Source organism: Trichomycterus rosablanca, chromosome 9 (assembly GCF_030014385.1).
Source record: "Trichomycterus rosablanca isolate fTriRos1 chromosome 9, fTriRos1.hap1, whole genome shotgun sequence".
In the NCBI taxonomy this organism is placed as follows: domain Eukaryota; kingdom Metazoa; phylum Chordata; class Actinopteri; order Siluriformes; family Trichomycteridae; genus Trichomycterus; species Trichomycterus rosablanca.
The window spans coordinates 11,659,465-11,678,379 of NC_085996.1; the positions used below are offsets into that span (position 1 = coordinate 11,659,465).

General features: G+C 40.3%; 1 protein-coding gene across 1 annotated transcript in view; it reads left to right on the top strand.

Moving 5' to 3' along the window:
- The first annotated feature begins 3,414 nt into the window (after nucleotides 1-3,414).
- hmcn1 (hemicentin 1) overlaps nucleotides 3,415-18,915 on the top strand; it is a 121,261-nt gene continuing 105,760 nt past the window's right edge. The window contains exon 1 of the mRNA XM_063001890.1: nucleotides 3,415-3,676. Within this exon, the coding sequence (XP_062857960.1) occupies nucleotides 3,415-3,676 (262 nt within the window). The remainder of the gene's footprint in view (nucleotides 3,677-18,915) is intronic.

The window sequence follows — 18,915 nt, forward strand, 5'->3', positions numbered from 1 at the left end:
TTTCTGTAGTCTTGCTGGTATTAACCTTAGGAATGACCTATTGTAAGGCATCGTGCACACACACACGCACACACACACACACACACGCACAAACTCTGTTGTTGTTCTTGATCCAAGTTCCTCAGAGTCCAATCAGTAAGTCTGTCCAAGTGCCGTCTCAACACTTTTAGTGAGTGATAAGATCTGAATACCTGTGTCAACAGCCTTGGAACAAAGGCTGAATTAAGATCCGCAGTTCTGGAAAGTTACTCTCTGAAAATCTTTCCATGGTCTGTAAGTAATAAGCACGGAATCGTCCTAAAGCTAAGTTAGGTAAGCCGATTTGCATTGCAAAGAAGGTTGTTCCCTTTTCATTTAAATCAGTAAAGGCTGGAGATTTGGGTTAGGCTGTACCACCACAAAACACAGAAAGCAAAAGGGTTTAGTGTTACAGTTAAACAGTATACCCATCTACAGTTTTGCTAAACTACAGTTTTCCTAACAGAACTGATTACTATGCATTAAACTCAGGACTGCAAAACTGCATTAATAACTTTACAGTCCTCCTCTGTTTAAGGTTACACACTGTGTAACCTTGAAATATTGTAAATCGTTGTATATGATTAAATATTAACCAGTTTTAAAGGTTTGGTATTTGTCTTTAATCTCAGTGGTGATGTGTCATTATTGATGCAGCCATACACGCTATAGGACAGCTGAACAGTGCAATGACTCCCCCTAGTGTACAGATACATTAACTGCAGTAAATTGCACTGGATTCTGCATACTGTATTTTCATTTCGGTTATGTTGTAATAATTTCATTCCTCTTCATTGGGGTCCACGAAGGCTCCGTGCCAGGTCCTCTACATTTCATTACCCATACCAGCTGTCAGGATGAGAGAATGTCTACTCTGATCTTGAGCTTCTCACTGTGTAGAGCCCATTTTTGTTGTTCTTTTTGTGGTTTTTTAAATATTTTCTTTATGCATTTTTCTCTCCTTTTTCTCCCTTTTTAGCGCGTCCAATTGCCCGATTGCATCGTGCTTCCTCTCCACCAATGCCGATCTCTGCTTCGACTGAGGAGAACGAAGCTAACCCACACCCCCTCCGACACGTGGGCAGCATGCCGTATGCATCTTATCACCTACACTTTGACGAGTGCAGTGCAGCCTAGCGTTGTGTACGGAGAGACACAACCTAAGAGCACTCTTTTCTCATCTCTGTGCAGGCGCCACCAATCAGCCGGCAGAGGTCGTAATTGCACCAGTCATGAGAGAGAGAGAGACCCCATCCGGCTTAGTCCCGTCCATCTGAACAACAGGCAAATCTTTGTTCATGTGGCTGCTCAGCCTCAGCCGGCAGGCAGAGCTGAGATTTGATACGATGTATTCGAGATCCCAGCTCTGGTTACAGCGTGTGTTTTTACCGCTGCGCCACCTGAGTGGCCGTGTTTAGCTTGTTCTTGACCAAAAATCTCAAATTATCTTTGACAAATCGTATTGTGGCCTTTCTACATAGTTTTAAGTGTTGGTTTTTAAAGTTTGAGAGCTTCTTGCTTTGCTTGTAATGCAGCCTAATTTGAGTTTAGTAGTCTGAGCCTTGGAGAGCTCTTAACTCTCTCTTTCTGACCATTACTTTGTTCACCTATCATCTCCTACTGGACATAAACTGTACTACAGTAAATAATAAAGCTATAGTTTAACAAAGTAATAAAACATTGTAACAGTCATTCTGTTTTATTACATAAGTACATACTTATTAACTTATAAATAAAATCTTATTATTATTATTATATTCTGGAGAAACATCATCCATATCGTCGCTAGGAGTCAAAATATACTTGACAATATACAGGTATAATAATAATAATAGCTGTATAAGAAGTTAATAAGTATGTACTTATGTAATAAAACAGAATGACTGTTACAATGTTTTATTACTTTGTTAAATTACAGTTTTATTATTCACTGTAGTTCAGTTTATGTCCAGTAGGAGATGATAGATGAACAAAGTAATGGTCAGAAAGAGAGTTGAGAGCTGTCCAAGGCCCAGACTACTAGACTTAAACTGGGCTGCAATACAAGCAAAGCAAGAAGCTCTCAAACTTTAAAAACCAACACTTAAAACTATGTAGAAAGGCCACAATATTTTGTACACAGATAAATGATACAGCCAAACAGTATTTTGTCATTTAACTGCCATCTGTGTAAGATGTTCTTGTGAATGTGGTTATCAAGTCTCAGTTTCTTAAGATGTTACATAAAGATACCACAGAATGAGTCGTCTGTTTCGCTTAAACTGGACGACTTACATTATACGTATATTATTATTGCTTATTTATTTATCCCCTTGTACGACCGTCCAAGCTATTACACCCTTGCCTTATACTGTAAATGTTGCATGCTTTGTTAGTCCATTTTCATGCAGTTCTTCAATGGTCAGGACTCTCCCAGGACCACTACAGAGCAGGTATTATTTGGGTGGTGGATCATTCTCAGTACTGCAGTGACAATGACATGGTGGTGGTGTGTTAGTGTGTGTTGTGCTGGAGTTTTTAAATACCGTGTCCACTCACTGTCCACTCTATTAGACACTCCTACTAGTTGGTCCACCTTGTAGATGTAACGTCAGAGACGATCGCTCATCTATTGCTGCTGTTTGAGTTGGTCATCTACTAGACCTTCATCAGTGGTCACAGGACGCTGCCCATGGGGCGCTGTTGGCTGGATATTTTTGGTTGGTGGACTATTCTCAGTCCAGCAGAGACAGTGAGGTGTTTAAAAATTCCAGCAGTGCTGCTGTGTCTGATCCACTCATACCAGCACAACACACACTAACACACCACCACCATGTCAGTGTAACTGCAGTGCTGAAAATGATCCACCACCTAAATAATACCTGCTCTGTGGTGGTCCTGTGGGGGTCCTGACCATTGAAGAACAGCGTGAAAGGGTGCTAACAAAGCATGCAGAGAAACAGATAGACTACAGTCAGTAATTGTATAACTACCAAAAGATTGTATATGGTAAGTGGAGCTGATAAAATGGACAGTGAGTGTAGAAACAAGGAGGTGGTTTTAATGTTATGGTTGGTCGGTGTGTGTGTGTGTGTGTGTGTGTATTATTGTATACCTAATGCACGTGCACTCGCTGAAAACCCGCCCAAACTGCAGCCGACCAATCAGAGCACACCGTTCCTCCACGAGCTCTCCTGTTCTCTACGAGCGGCTAGTCAGTCAGAGCTTACTGACCAGTTCGTGCAGAGTTCTGAGGAGAAACTTACTTCTGAAAGTTTTATCTCTTATTAACAACTAAGAAATTGTTTATCAATTTGAGCTCTTTAAAACGGCATATTCGATATATTTTACCAATGTCTCGTTAATTTAGTGCGTAAAGTTCAGTAAGAACGCTTCTTATTAAGGTAACGGATCAGAATGGGTCCGGGACGGTTGTTTTTACGGATGCTGCTGTTGGTGGTTCTGGGTTTATTTTCTAGAGTTTTCTCAGCTTCAGAAGATTCCAAAGAACAAATTCCACAAGGAGCCTCAACTTTAGCTTTTGTTTTTGATGTTACCGGCTCCATGTACGACGACCTGGTCCAGGTTATTGAAGGAGCGTCGAAGATCCTGGAGACCTCTCTCAGCCGCCCTAAGAGACCGCTGTATAACTTCGCACTGGTGCCTTTCCACGACCCGGGTAAGCTTAACTCATTCACTCATTCACTCCTTTACTTACCCACTTACTCACTTATTCACTCACCCAGCCATTTATTCACTCACTCACTCACTCATTCACTCATTCACTCCTTTACTTACCCACCTACTCACTTATTCACTTACTCACTTATTCACTCACCCAGCCATTTATTCACTCACTCACTCACTCACTCACTCATTCACTCCTTTACTTACCCACCTACTCACTTATTCACTCACCCAGCCATTTATTCACTCACCCAGCCATTTATTCATTCACTCACTCACTCATTCACTCATTCACTCCTTTACTTACCCACCTACTCACTTATTCACTTACTCACTTATTCACTCACCCAGCCATTTATTCACTCACTCACTCACTCACTCATTCACTCCTTTACTTACCCACCTACTCACTTATTCACTCACCCAGCCATTTATTCACTCACTCACTCACTCACTCATTCACTCCTTTACTTACCCACTTACTCACTTATTCACTCACCCAGCCATTTATTCACTCACTCACTCACTCATTCACTCCTTTACTTACCCACCTACTCACTTATTCACTCACCCAGCCATTTATTCACTCACCCAGCCATTTATTCACTCACTCACTCACTCACTCACTCACTCATTCACTCATTCACTCCTTTACTTACCCACCTACTCACTTATTCACTTACTCACTTATTCACTCACCCAGCCATTTATTCACTCACTCACTCACTCACTCATTCACTCCTTTACTTACCCACCTACTCACTTATTCACTCACTCACTCATTCACTCCTTTACTTACCCACTTACTCACTTATTCACTCACCCAGCCATTTATTCACTCACTCACTCACTCACTCCTTTACTTACCCACCTACTCACTTATTCACTCACTCACTTATTCACTCCTTTACTTACCCACTTACTCACTTATTCACTCACCCAGCCATTTATTCACTCACTCACTCACTCACTCACTCACTCACTCCTTTACTTACCCACCTACTCACTTATTCACTCACTCACTTATTCACTCACTCACTCACTCATTAACTCCTTTACTTACCCACTTATTCACTCACCCAGCCATTTATTCACTCACTCACTCACTCACTCACTCACTCATTCACTCCTTTACTTACCCACCTACTCACTTATTCACTCACTCACTTATTCACTCACTCACTCACTCATTAACTCCTTTACTTACTCACTTATTCACTCACCCAGCCATTTATTCACTCACTCACTCACTCATTCACTCCTTTACTTACCCACCTACTCACTTATTCACTCACTCACTTATTCACTCACTCACTCACTCATTAACTCCTTTACTTACCCACTTATTCACTCACCCAGCCATTTATTCACTCACTCACTCACTCACTCACTCATTCACTCCTTTACTTACCCACTTACTCACTTATTCACTCACCCAGCCATTTATTCACTCACTCACTCACTCATTCACTCCTTTACTTACCCACCTACTCACTTATTCACTCACTCACTTATTCACTCACTCACTCATTAACTCCTTTACTTACCCACTTATTCACTCACCCAGCCATTTATTCACTCACTCACTCACTCACTCATTCACTCCTTTACTTACCCACTTACTCACTTATTCACTCACTCACTCACTCATTCACTCCTTTACTTACCCACCTACTCACTTATTCACTCACTCACTTATTCACTCACTCACTTATTCACTCACTCACTCACTCACTCCTTTACTTACCCACTTATTCACTCACCCAGCCATTTATTCACTCACTCACTCACTCATTCACTCCTTTACTTACCCACTTACTCACTTATTCACTCACCCAGCCATTTATTCACTCACTCACTCACTCACTCATTCACTCCTTTACTTACCCACTTACTCACTTATTCACTCACCCAGCCATTTATTCACTCACTCACTCACTCATTCACTCCTTTACTTACCCACTTACTCACTTATTCACTCACCCAGCCATTTATTCACTCACTCACTCACTCATTCACTCCTTTACTTACCCACTTACTCACTTATTCACTCACCCAGCCATTTATTCACTCACTCACTCATTCACTCCTTTACTTACCCACCTACTCACTTATTCACTCACTCACTTATTCACTCACTCACTCACTCATTCACTCCTTTACTTACCCACTTACTCACTTATTCACTCACCCAGCCATTTATTCACTCACTCACTCACTCACTCATTCACTCCTTTACTTACCCACTTACTCACTTATTCACTCACCCAGCCATTTATTCATTCACTCACTCATTTACTTACCCACTTACTAACTTATTCACTCACCCAGCCATTTATTTATTCACTCATTCACTCCTTTACTTACCCACTGACTCACTTATTCTCTTACCCGGCCATTTATTCATTCACTCACTCATTTACTTACCCACTTACTAACTTATTCACTCACCCAGCCATTTATTTATTCACTCATTCACTCCTTTACTTACCCACTGACTCACTTATTCTCTTACCCGGCCATTTATTCATTCACTCATTCACTACTTTACTTACCCACTGACTCACTTATTCTCTCACCCGGCCATTTATTCATTCACTCATTCACTCCTTTACTTACCCACTCACTCACTTATTAACTCACCCAGCCATTTATGCATTCACTCATTCACTCCTTTACTTACCCACTCACTCACTTATTCACTCACCCAGCCATTTATTCATTCACTCCTTTATTCAATTATTCATTCACTCATTTACTTACCAACTCACTCACTTATTCACTCACCCAGCCATTTATTCATTCACTCCTTTACTCAATTACTCATTCACTGACTGACTGACTGACTCACTCACTCACTCGTTAATACATTTACTCATTTAATCACTCATTTACTTACTCATTCACTCACCCAGTCATTTATTCACTCACTCATTCACTTCTTAACTCACTCACTCATTCACTCCTTTACTCACTCACTCACTCACTAATTTATTACTCACTCATTTACTCATTCGCTGACTGACTGACTGACTGACTCACTCATTTACTCATTCATTCATTTATAAATTTACTCACTTAATCACTCACTCATTCACCCATTTACTTACTCTCATTCACTCACCCAGCCATTTATTCACTCACTCATTCACTCCTTTACTCACTCACTCATTTATTTACTCACTCATTCACTCATTTACTCATTCACTGACTGACTGACTGACTGACTTACTCACTTATTCACTCATTTACTCATTCATTCATTGTTAAATTTACCCACTTACTCAATCGCTCACTTATTCACTCACTCATTCACTGACTTATTCACTCATTTACTTACTCACTCACTTATTTATTCACTTACTCATTCACTGACTGACTTATTCATTTATTTACTCACTCAGTCATTCATTCAATTACTAACTCACTCACTTACTGACTTACTCATTTACTCACTCACTCATTCATTCATATACTCTCTCATTTACCCATTCATTCATACATTTACTCAATCACTTGCTTATTCACTGATTAACTTATTTACTCACTTTTTCACTTTACTCACTCATGTACCCACTCATTTACTTACTTACTCACTCACTCACTCACTCACTCATTCAGTCACTCACTCACTCACTCATTCATATACTCTCTCATTTACCCATTCATTCATACATTTACTCAATCACTTGCTTATTCACTGATTAACTTATTTACTCACTTATTCACTTTACTCACTCATGTACCCACTCATTTACTTACTTACTCACTCACTCACTCACTCACTCATTCAGTCACTCACTCACTCACTCATTCATATACTCTCTCATTTACCCATTCATTCGTAGATTTACTCAATCACTTGCTTATTCACTGATTAACTTATTTACTCACTTATTCACTTTACTCACTCATGTACCCACTCATTTACTTACTTACTCACTCACTCACTCACTCACTCATTCAGTCACTCACTCACTCACTCATTCGTATACTCACTCATTTACCCATTCATTCGTACATTTACTCAATCACTTGCTTATTCACTGATTAACTTATTCACTTTACTCACTCATGTACCCACTCATTTACTTACTCACTCACTCACTCACTCATTCATACATGTATTCACGCACTCAATCACTCATTGGCTGATTTGCTAAGTCACTCATTTATTCACTCACTCATTCACTACTGCACACTCAATCTTCACAGGGCTTGTGTAATGCTCCCTAAGCTTAGAGCTAATGCTAGTAAAGCTCACATTAGACCAAACTACTACTTTCTGGCACACAGGAATTACAGTAAGCTTGGCTGTTTTATTCATGCCTTCAAAACAAACATGTCTTTTTTTCTTTTCACTTTCTATCACTGCAAGTCAGCAAAACACACTGCATAACTACATGTGATGGTATTTTATACATTTTGCCTGGACATGCACGCTTATTTTCTATTTGCTATAAAGTATAAATATGTAGGTACACATGCTATGTGACTGCACGTTATAGACTTTTGCTAACGGGGTCTAATGTCACCCAGCACAACTTGTAGATGTTTCAAGATGTCTCTTCATACCCATCAGAAGTTACTTAAATTGTTGACACCAATTAAAACTTGGAACCAAAATGTATTGTGCAGAAATACGCTTATGACAGTAGAAACTGTTTAGTAACTGTTTATCAGAAAGATGCAGAAACACACCCTTTATAGGGGGCCGGTCCACTGCACTGCAGGACACCACACACTCACCTATTTACTCATTCACTCACACCTAGGGGCAAAGTAAAGAAGCCAGTATAAGTTCTTTATGATTCTGATATGTAAAGGAACAGCAGGCATGCACACAGGGAGAAACCATGCTCTTTACACAAAGCATACAAAAGGTCCCAGAGAAGCATGTAATAAAAATGACACGTCTCTGTTGAGGGCGCTAAGGTGGTGCAGGGATAAATTCTTTAAAAAGTTTTGAATCACTAGCAGGGCTATCAGCTGGTCGGCTGTCAACATACAGAATGTCTGGCTCAGTCTGAGGAGAGGGTGATTGAGTCTCTACAATGAATTGGCATCATATATGTATTATGTGTATTAAAGCATTGTGCACATTTATTCCGAGGGAGAACTGGACCCTCGCGACAATGACCATGATAAAGTGGCAGTAAAAAAAATATGAAAATGGAATTAAAAAATGAATCCTTGCTGACCATACAAGTTTAAGCTATGTCCCAAATCACTACTCTATCAAGCCATAGACTTTGCTTTCATTGTTACTATGGAAAAAGCCATTTAAAATAAGTACAGTGAATTTGGAACATCCAGTAAGTACAGTGTTTAATCATAGATGTATTTTAAGTACATGAGAGAATGCTTATCATTAGCTCATTCATTTAAATAAGTTCTGCTCACTGGAACCCAGGAGATACCGGTCATGACACTGAATTGAGTAAGGAATGCCCTTTGTTGGATAGGCATACCTGTACAGGGTGTATTTCCACCCTGTGCCCAGTTTTTGGTGTGAATCCAGACCCAGCGCAATGTGTTTTCTAAAATGAATGAATCAAAAGACGAATTAATGAACCCTGTTCCCACTTATACCTGACCAGCTAGTCTGCCCCCTTTCTGTAATTGAGTAAATGTAAGCGTCTCAATGCCAGAAGTGTGACAGATGTCACAGTTTGCCGAGAAGCTACATCTTGATTTTAACCCTGAGACAAACACTAAAACAGTGTACCACCTAGTGTTACATGAACTTTTTTACAGCACTCAGTTCTGTGACTATAGAGGATCAGTGTAGGTGTGCTCTTAACACTAGGAATTTGGGGTTTAGCAACATCCAGATGTTTCTTCACTCTCATTATCATTCCAGCTTTTCTAAGTGCATTCACTGTGCAAACACAGGGCTGTCTGGTATAGAGTTTTAAAATGATCTCTTTGCATTCAGATTAATTACAATACGCATTGTTGCTAAAATCCATGACAATTATGTTGTCTTGATTAAAGAGGTGAGGCAACATCTAAATCCCCTGCTGTTTATTTAACACATACACTGTTGACACACAGACAGTCGTGCGAATTCAAAGTAAATACTGAGGAGTAGTGTGGATTTTCTTGTGTTTATTTGTTATATAGTGACATATTTCTGCTTGTTTTTATGCGTGATTGTTAAATAGCATCAGAATCTACATTTTTCAAAACACTTGATGTTCCTTCCTTCCTTCCTTCCTTCCTTCCTTCCTTCCTTCCTTCCTTCCCTCCTTCCTTCCCTCCTTCCTTTCATTTCACATTTGTGACAGTCAGAATCCATCTAACAGAACTGCAGACAATTTAGCCCTAGCCTACAGCCTATAGGTTTCACTATTGATAATGATCAGCCACCCATTCAGTGATCAAACCCAAGCACACTAGACTGAAGTTGTGTTAGTCTGTAAATATTAAACAAGACTTATTCTTAAGTTTGTGGTGTAAAAATGGCAATTCCAACAACTTCTGTCAAATGTCAATAGAGGGCAGAAAGTTGTTACCTCTGGATGTTAGAATCATTGGAGGAGGTAGAGGTTGTGCCAAGAGGAGACTTTCCACTTGTCATTCCAAACCTGAATTTGACCTGTAGTGAACTATAGTGCACAGGCTGTCAAGCCAATTATTTCAGCGTTGTATGCACCAGTGTACGGAGGGCATGGACCAATATGGGCCTAAGCCACTTCTACGAATGATTTTTAAGGTCACATGCAGTGTTGATTTAAGACCACTATTGATTTTAGCTAAGCAGATAGATTTACAACACAGAAGAAAAAGATGACCCTTAGAGAAAGCAGCTTCAAAACAGTTTTCCAGATGTGCTGCATCATACCAAAAACAACATGTCAAATTCTTTTTGCATTTATGCTGATAGGATCTATCAAGCTTGTAGATTTGACCCATTCAGCCAAAGAAAGCAAACCCCTAAAAGAAAAGAAGTCTTATGCATTTTTTAAATAAATATTCTGCTTGATGGGTTTCATTTGGCCAGAAATAACGGAAACAAACGGCAGGCTGAATTCTGTGAAGTTGCTTTCAAGTATTTAGATGAAATTTTTGTCCATGATATTATAATGAACCAAAGCATTAAGACCACCCTCCTAATATGCTGTCAAAACAGCTCTGACCTGCCAAGACTTTACTTTACTAGTCCTCTGAAAGAGTTCTGTTGTTCTACATTGCTTTCTGTTGCTGTCTCTTCCACGGGTAAATGATGCACACATGCCCATGCAGTCCCAGAGTTTCCATATTACAGTGGCAGTGGGAAGTGACCCTGTCTGACCTTCCTTCCCTTAAAGGTCGGTGGCTTCGCTGAGATTTGTACCCACGAGTTCTGCAGTGTGTGCTTGCGCATTAGACCACTGCTCCAACCAAACATCCACGACTCTCCCAGGACCACTACAGAGCAGGTATTATTTAGGTGGTGGATCATTCTCAGCACTGCAGTGACACTGACATGGTGTTGGTGTGTTAGTGTGTGTTGTGCTGGTGTAAGTGGATAAGGCACAGCAATGCGGATGGAGTTTTTAACCACCTCACTGTCACTGCTGGACTGAGAATAGTCCACCAACCAAAAATATTCAGCCAACAGCGCCCTGTGGGCAGCATCCTGCGACCACTGATGAAGGTCTAGAAGATGACCAACTCAAACAGCAGCAATAGATGAGCGATCGTCTCTGACTTTACATCTACAAGGTGGACCAACTAGGTAGGAGAGTCTAATAGAGTGGACAGTGAGTGGACACGGTATTTAAAAGCTCCAGCAGTGCTGCTGTGTCTAATCCACTCATACCAGCACAACACACACTAACACACCACCACCATGTCAGTGTCACTGCAGTGATGAGAATCATCCACCACCTAAATAATACCTGCTCTGTGGTGGTCCTGTGGGGATCCTGACCATTGAAGAACAGAGTAAAAGCAGGCTGAAAAGGTATGTAGAGAAATAGATGGACTACAGTCAGTAATTGTAGAGCTACAAAGTGCTTCTATATGGTAAGTGGAGCTGATAAAATGGACAGTGAGTGTAGAAACAAGGAGGTGGTTTTAATGTTATGGCTGATCAGTGTATATGCTTGACAGTTACTACCAGTTATCTTTAAAACAAAAACTGGCAATACTTGCATTTAAATGTATTTAAAAAGATAGAAATTGATGTATTTGAATAATTTGGTTAAGAACCCAATTACATTCTACTAAAACGATTCTTTAATAACAGAATATTTTGCTTTTGATTTAATATTTCTTGTTCTTACGTTCAATTTAAAAGCCTCTGTGCTGAAGAAACAAAGTTTGTTTTTCTGCTGGTGTTGAAGCTGCTGAGCGACAGACGTGTGTGTCTATCCTCTTCACTCCTTGTCCCATGCACTGATGAGGAAGTAAGACCTATTTGTTTTGGCTGTCTTTAAATCGGTGACCCTAGCCTGTTGTATTTACTCAGCAAACTTGCCCATGGCCGGAAGATGGGGGAGCTCTGTTTGAGGACATGAGGGGTTCCAGTTTGGATGGATCTTCTTTTGATGAACTGTCATGACAAGAAAAGCAAAACACTGTACCTATTGATACAATCTTAAATAAGGAATAAAAAACAACTGATAATGGGTTGACTTTTTGCCTTAAGACTTAATTGAATGTTAAAACAAAGTATAGGCTAACCAGTGCCATGTGTGCATTTAAAATCAAGAAAATGTCCAGCTGGAACACATGCTGACGTACGTTCGCTGCCTGTAGGCAGTTGGGTCACTTCCACATGGTACTATGTTGTTATTCAAATATGTAAGTAAATTCAAACAGATGTGCTGCATTATGGTTCCTACTGAGTATGCTTTGTGACATCAAGTAGCCTAAGAACACCAATTATAGGAGGAATTAAGAGCATTATGGCTTTAATTCCGTATAATGACTAGTAATGCTTGTTTTGGCTATTTTTAAAAACTGATCACTGACACCATTATTGTGTATACAGTTAACGTTAACCACCAAGCTTATGAACAAATATTGTTGAAACAGATCACTGAGTTTTATATTAATAAGGCTTTATGCTTAATTTAGTATTTTAATCATAAACAAGGACAACTATAATAATTGGGATATTTTTTCTGCTGTTTGAGTGTTCAGGTTGCGCAGCAGTGAATTACACTAGCCCACTATTTTTGGGATCCAGGGTTCGAATCCCCAGCAGTGCGAAAGGTTAATCGGGTGTTTACATACAGACATATTCGGCTGTGTCTGAGGGGGGAATGGCTGAGGCCTTGAGATAGATTGGCGTCTTGCCTGGTGTGAGTTACTGAATTGCGCCCAGTGATTTTGATAAGTAAAGTATGCTCCTCTGAATTGGTCCAGATTATAACACCTGTGTTATCTCATTAGGGGTTATGCAGTCCACCCAGCTTCTTCCACACCATATTCAAACCTTTTTTTATGGACCTTAGCTTTGTGTAAAGGGACACAGTCATGCCTTCAACTGTTGCGACAAAGTTGGAAGCATTTCAATGATTTTATACACCTGTTAACAAAAGTTGAGGCTAAAATCTATAATTAGTAGATGGGTCCACATACTTTTGACCATACATGTACGAAAGGTTTTTTAACGGAAATGAAGGCTGCTCTCAGTGACCTGGAATAGGAAATAGAGCGTGGCCTTCAGGCACGAAGTTGTGGAATAAATGTTAATAGGTGGACGGGGGCCTCAGCGAGGTTCATACGTCCTGAGAGGTATTTAAATTGACACTGCACTCAGCAAGACACCACATGCTTGTCCGTACAGTTTTTTTCACCTCTTACTGTACATCACAGACCCATAAATGTGACCTCCTGGAAAGTACATTCTCTTCCTGCATGTTTGTTTACCTGTAAAAGCAGCATTTAATGGGTGTTAGTTGAGGCAAGATGTTTTCAGGGCACAGTGTAGAGCAACAGTGGGGTTAAAATGCATGGACCTACATTAGGTTATGTGATCCTCTTTTACAGAAAAGCTTTTAAACCTTGGGCACACCACACAATCAAAGATCACACACTAACAACTAGATATTATACACTACTTAACTTGTGACTTGATGAATTGCATTTTTACAGAATGAATGAGTAAAGCTTTAATGGAATCACTGGGCTCAATGTAATAAGACATGGCTAATAGCACTGCTGGGGATTCAAACCCGGGATTCCAGTGACAGTGGGCTAGATTAATTTACCACTGCTCCACCTGAGCACCCGTAATCATCCAGAATTGTGACTTATGCTTGTTATTATTGAACAAAATTAACATTAAAAGAACAAGCATAAGAAATAATCACTCTTGCACCCTTTATGTCCGACTGCACCTATACAGGCAGGCGATAACTGACCGGCACAGACCAGGCACAGCCCAATTCTAAATTATAGCTATGATCAAGAGTGAACTTCAGCTTTGGAAGACAAAGACATCAAGACCTATTTATATGTATTGTTGTTTAACTTGAAATTGATCAGTTTTGTTAGTTGATGAGATCCTGAACATCCTGACAGGCGCCTGATGGACTCGCGTGTCAATTCTTGGCTTAATGACAAGGGGAAACAAATTTGTTTTGTATAGGAAGTAAGTGATTGTGCTAGTCTCCGAAACAAAGATACCCAGCACTCCACACATCTTGTGTTGCTTTAGTGGGGGGGAAAGGGGTTCTTATTCATTCTGCTGCTTATCCGCTGTCATTCTACCATTCTCTTGTTTTTCCTGTTACACATGGGGCTGCGCTGGTAGTTGGACAGTTTAGTTTCTAAAATGAGCACACTTACACGTTCACAAACACTGTCGTGCTGTCATATCGTCTTAGCGCCTGTCCACCGTTTGGGTCACTAATTGTTTTTTACCACTTGTCCTGATTGAACTTTGACCCAGTTTGCCGCTGACCTTTTCAGAACAAGGCCTTTGGAAGCTACATTACACAGCAAAGCTCACCTTAATATTTGAATGTAAAGCTAAAACATCCAGTAACGGTGTGAGGCAAATAGGTGAAAGCAGTTTTCCAAACTCAGTTCCCCGGGTAGTGATTTTAGCTACTTCGACATCTTGGCCATTTTGACTAACCGATTGCTAACTGAATTGCCGTAGGATTGCTAGGACCGCCTCATAGTGCAAATTAACCAGTAAACATAAGATCAATTAAATCGCTAAACACACACCTTTTAGTTTGAATTTCACAGCAATTGCATATTAAACAGGAAAAGGCACAGTCACAGTCTTTGGCGCGATTTTCACGGCCGTGAATTAGGCCTTACCAATAGGACAAACTTTCAGTCTTGTCAGGGTCACTGTGGGTCTGGCCCAGCTGGAATAACCAAGCGCATCACATTTACACACCCTGGAAATGATGCCAATCTTTTGTGAGACTATGTCTGTATGTAAACATCCCCTTGGCCTATAGCACGGCTGGCACCCCAGTGGTAGCGGGCTAGGGTGATTTACCACTGTGCTACCCAGAGCGCCTTGTGTGCTAAAATGTTTTGGCTAATCAACCATTCCACATTAAAAAATTCTTAAAATGCTATAAGATGTATTTGATGTAGCCTGGGAATGTCCAGTCGGTACATTGTCCACCAACCTGGCCTAGTATAAGCAACAACGCCTGTAAAGAGTATTCTTTCATCTAACACCTTAAGAGGTGTTCCTGACCGAATCCCTCTCTACCTGCATGACTCCCTGTAGTTTTCTACACATCACAGAGCTACACTGTAAAAACAAGCATCTGAGGAAGATTCCTTTGTTAGATGTGTCTTTGACATCTCTGAGCTTGAGTGGTTCGAGTCATCTTTGAATCCCCCGCCCAGGCTAGATTACAAGGGTGCTGGATTCAGGTCCATAATGATGCCATTAGGCAGGAATTCCTGGAGGGCGAGGTTTTTTTTTGTTTTTTTTTAACAGGAGTCGGGAGTGTGTCCAAGTACATTATAATTCAGCCGTCTCATCTCTGTAATGATGAACAGAGAATATCATAATGGCCCCTAATTTGAGAGCAGCACATGTGCTTATGTCAGCGCCTCAGGTGTTGCTCAAGAAAGCCTTCTCAAATACTTATTACTCCAGTGGGGTGTATTATGTGCAGCTTTACAGTCTAGAAAGTCTGGAATTTTTCTTCATGTACAAGTTTTCGTGATCGTGCTGAGGAACATGATCGTGGAATTGTTCAGCCAGTTTGAAGCGCTAAATAGGCTGATGTCACGGTTTATGGCGGCAATGAAGAGGCCAGAGGTCTGAAACAAACTATCACTAAATCAGCAGGGGCTCTGGGATTTCAGCCTGATTGTTGCCACAAGTTTATCTCCTGATTGCACTGGAGCAGCCTGCAAAACTGGTTTTGATTAGATTTAATCCATGAGGTCATAACCTGATAAGAAAGTATTAGCGGAGGGTCAGACCTGAAGACCCCTCAGGGTCACCATAACATGAACTACCAATTAAAAAATGAGGATAAAAAGTACAAAATGGCATGGCTACTAGATGCAAATCTTTCCATTTCGTTCAGAGTGACTGTATTAAATTAATTGTTAGCTATTTTTGACCTAGCCATACTGTAGCTGTGAAACTATCAGACTAACAAGGTTTTAGGCTGAACTAAATATACAGTTAGCAAATCTATGCATTTATATGACTTATTTCTGAGTTATATCAATAGTCCACGCTGATAACATTGATGCTATTTGTGTATGGCATGGCTCTTGTAATAGCTATTGCAAAACTGCTCGTAAGTTCTATCCACTAATGGAATTCCTTGGTTGTTGTCTTACAATGTACAATAAGTCATATTTTGTTTACATTAAGCGTTGTTCGCACTGCTTGGGTCGCTTTTACAGCATCATATCAAACAGTTTGTCTCATTGGAGGCGCTTTGAAAAAGTCAGTGGCAAACTGGGTCAAAGTTCAATCAGGTGAACTTGCACAGAAGCACAGAAATGACGAGCCCAACGCAGCAAAAGTGCGGCGGAAGCACAGCGGCAAGATAAGCGACACCGCAACACTCCACAGGAAACAACAGCACAAGCAGTTTTGGCGCGTCTCATGTGAATGCACCCTAACACTGCAGAGAGCCTGAGCTCAACAGAGACTACCAGATGTGTGAGGTGTTTATGCAGAGTGTAGGATTATTGTACTGTTTGATTGGCCAAGGCCAATCCATTGCAGGGCCAATCATGCCTGTGTAGATGCCCGAGTGGTTGATAACACCTCTGAGATTGGGGTTTGAATGGCCCCCCAATAGACTGCTGTGCCTCTTGAGCTTCTAGGTGATTAGTCCTCTTTTAGCTTATTGCAATACTAAAGCCACTTTAGGCTTAAAATCAAGTAATAACGATGAGTAAGGTTCTTTTTCAAGCTACAATTTTATGAACAAATGAAAGAGATTCATGTCTAGACAGTCGTTAAATCAAATGATATGTTTTATATTTAATTAGATTTTCTTTCATGTTGTAAAGTCATTCCGTCCACATTAGGTACAGCTCTTGGGTTGGCAGTTGCTGGCAAAACTTGTGGTTTTCCACAAGCTTACGTCTGGATTTTGGGAACTGCTTTTGACGAAACAATGCAGCTAAAACATGCACGTATACCTTCTATAGCTTGTATAAGTAGTTATATACAATTTTTTTTACTAAGCTCCAAAGAAAAAAATCAATGGTAAGCCTTCATACACAAGAAGATAAATTTTAGAATTTTTTTACTTTCAAGCAGAAGAGAGACAAACATCCTGATTTCATCTTTCTTTTTTAAATAGTTTCTATTCATTTCCATTCCTTTTATTCTTTTTTCTTTCTATTAACCTCTGGTTTTAATTTCTTCCACAGTCTGTCTGTTTATCCCTTTTTTCTTCATCTCTGGCTCTTTCTCCCTCGGGGGAGTCAGCTTCATAGTGCTGAAACATTTCCTGAACGGCTGCAAAATGGCCATTCAGCTCCACACTGGCATGGTCAGCATCTGTGTGTGTATGTCTGTGTGTGTATGTCTATGTGTGTAAAAAAACTTCGGCAGCATAACTGTTTCACTAAAATGCACGTTTGACATAGTTTCCAGGGTTTCTTTTTTCGTGTTAAAGTTTATTTCTGTTCTTTAATGTGTAAACTATTAAGCTTTTTTGTTATCATTGTAATAAAGATACAAGTTGTACTGGGTACTTGAATCTTGTCTTGGACACTGTGCCTCTAAGGAAACCTAACCTGTAATCCACATTAAATTGCTTGTTGCATGAAACTAATAATGTAGAAATAAATAGTACTACATAATTTCATTAATGCGGATCATTAGGTTAGTCTTCAATACTCCTTACTAGGTCCCCTGCCTGGCTCTCTGCTAAGAAGCACCCCCATAGCATAATGCTGCCACCACCATGTTTCACTGTAGTAATCGGATTACTGTTACATACTGTTGGCAAACCCCAAGCAGTGCTTTTTTTTAAAAAAGTAGTCTGACATATGACTGAATCCACATGCTGTTATTTTCCATGTCTGACAGGTAACAAATCTTAATGTCTGCAGTAAAGCTTTCAGAGAGGTTGCCAAGCAGTCAGACATGACCTCAGTGATCCCTTTATTTTTTTCTATTTTTCTCTGTTCTCCCGTATTTTTACAATTCCCAACTCCATTGCACCACCTTCGCACTGTCAAAGAAGCACTGTAGACCATCACTTGCCCCATCCAACATGCACCCAGTTGCCAGTCGCTTTTTATCACCTGCCAGTGTTGGCTTCCCACACAGAGCTGTTTAATGGACAGACTGCCATGCTATGGTCCATGTAAACCTACCCCCACCCCTTACTAGTGCAGGGGACCGGACAAGCCCTGAAGATTGCATATCGCAGTGGCTGCAAGAAGAGACCCTGTCCAACTTTCCACCTTTAAACACGGTCAGTTGTGTTTGTCCTTCATTCAAAAGAAGTGCAGGCTATATTTGTTCATGATTAACAAAACAAGCTGTTCTGGACTGGTAAAAAATGTGCTCCAGAAAGAGTAGATGCTCATACTTCATATGGAGCCAGCTCAGACAGCTAAGCCATCTTGCTCAGTGTCACTCTTGCAATGCTTGACATGCATAAAGAGGAACGGTAAATTTTAACATTGTCCATAGCAGATTAGTCTTTGTAATGCCAGAAATAGTTCTTTGGGTTTTTTCATGTAAAGCCATTTATAAAGAAAATTCACTGTGTCTGAATTAGTCAAAGTAAAATTATTCTACCACCCCCATCCAAAAGTAGT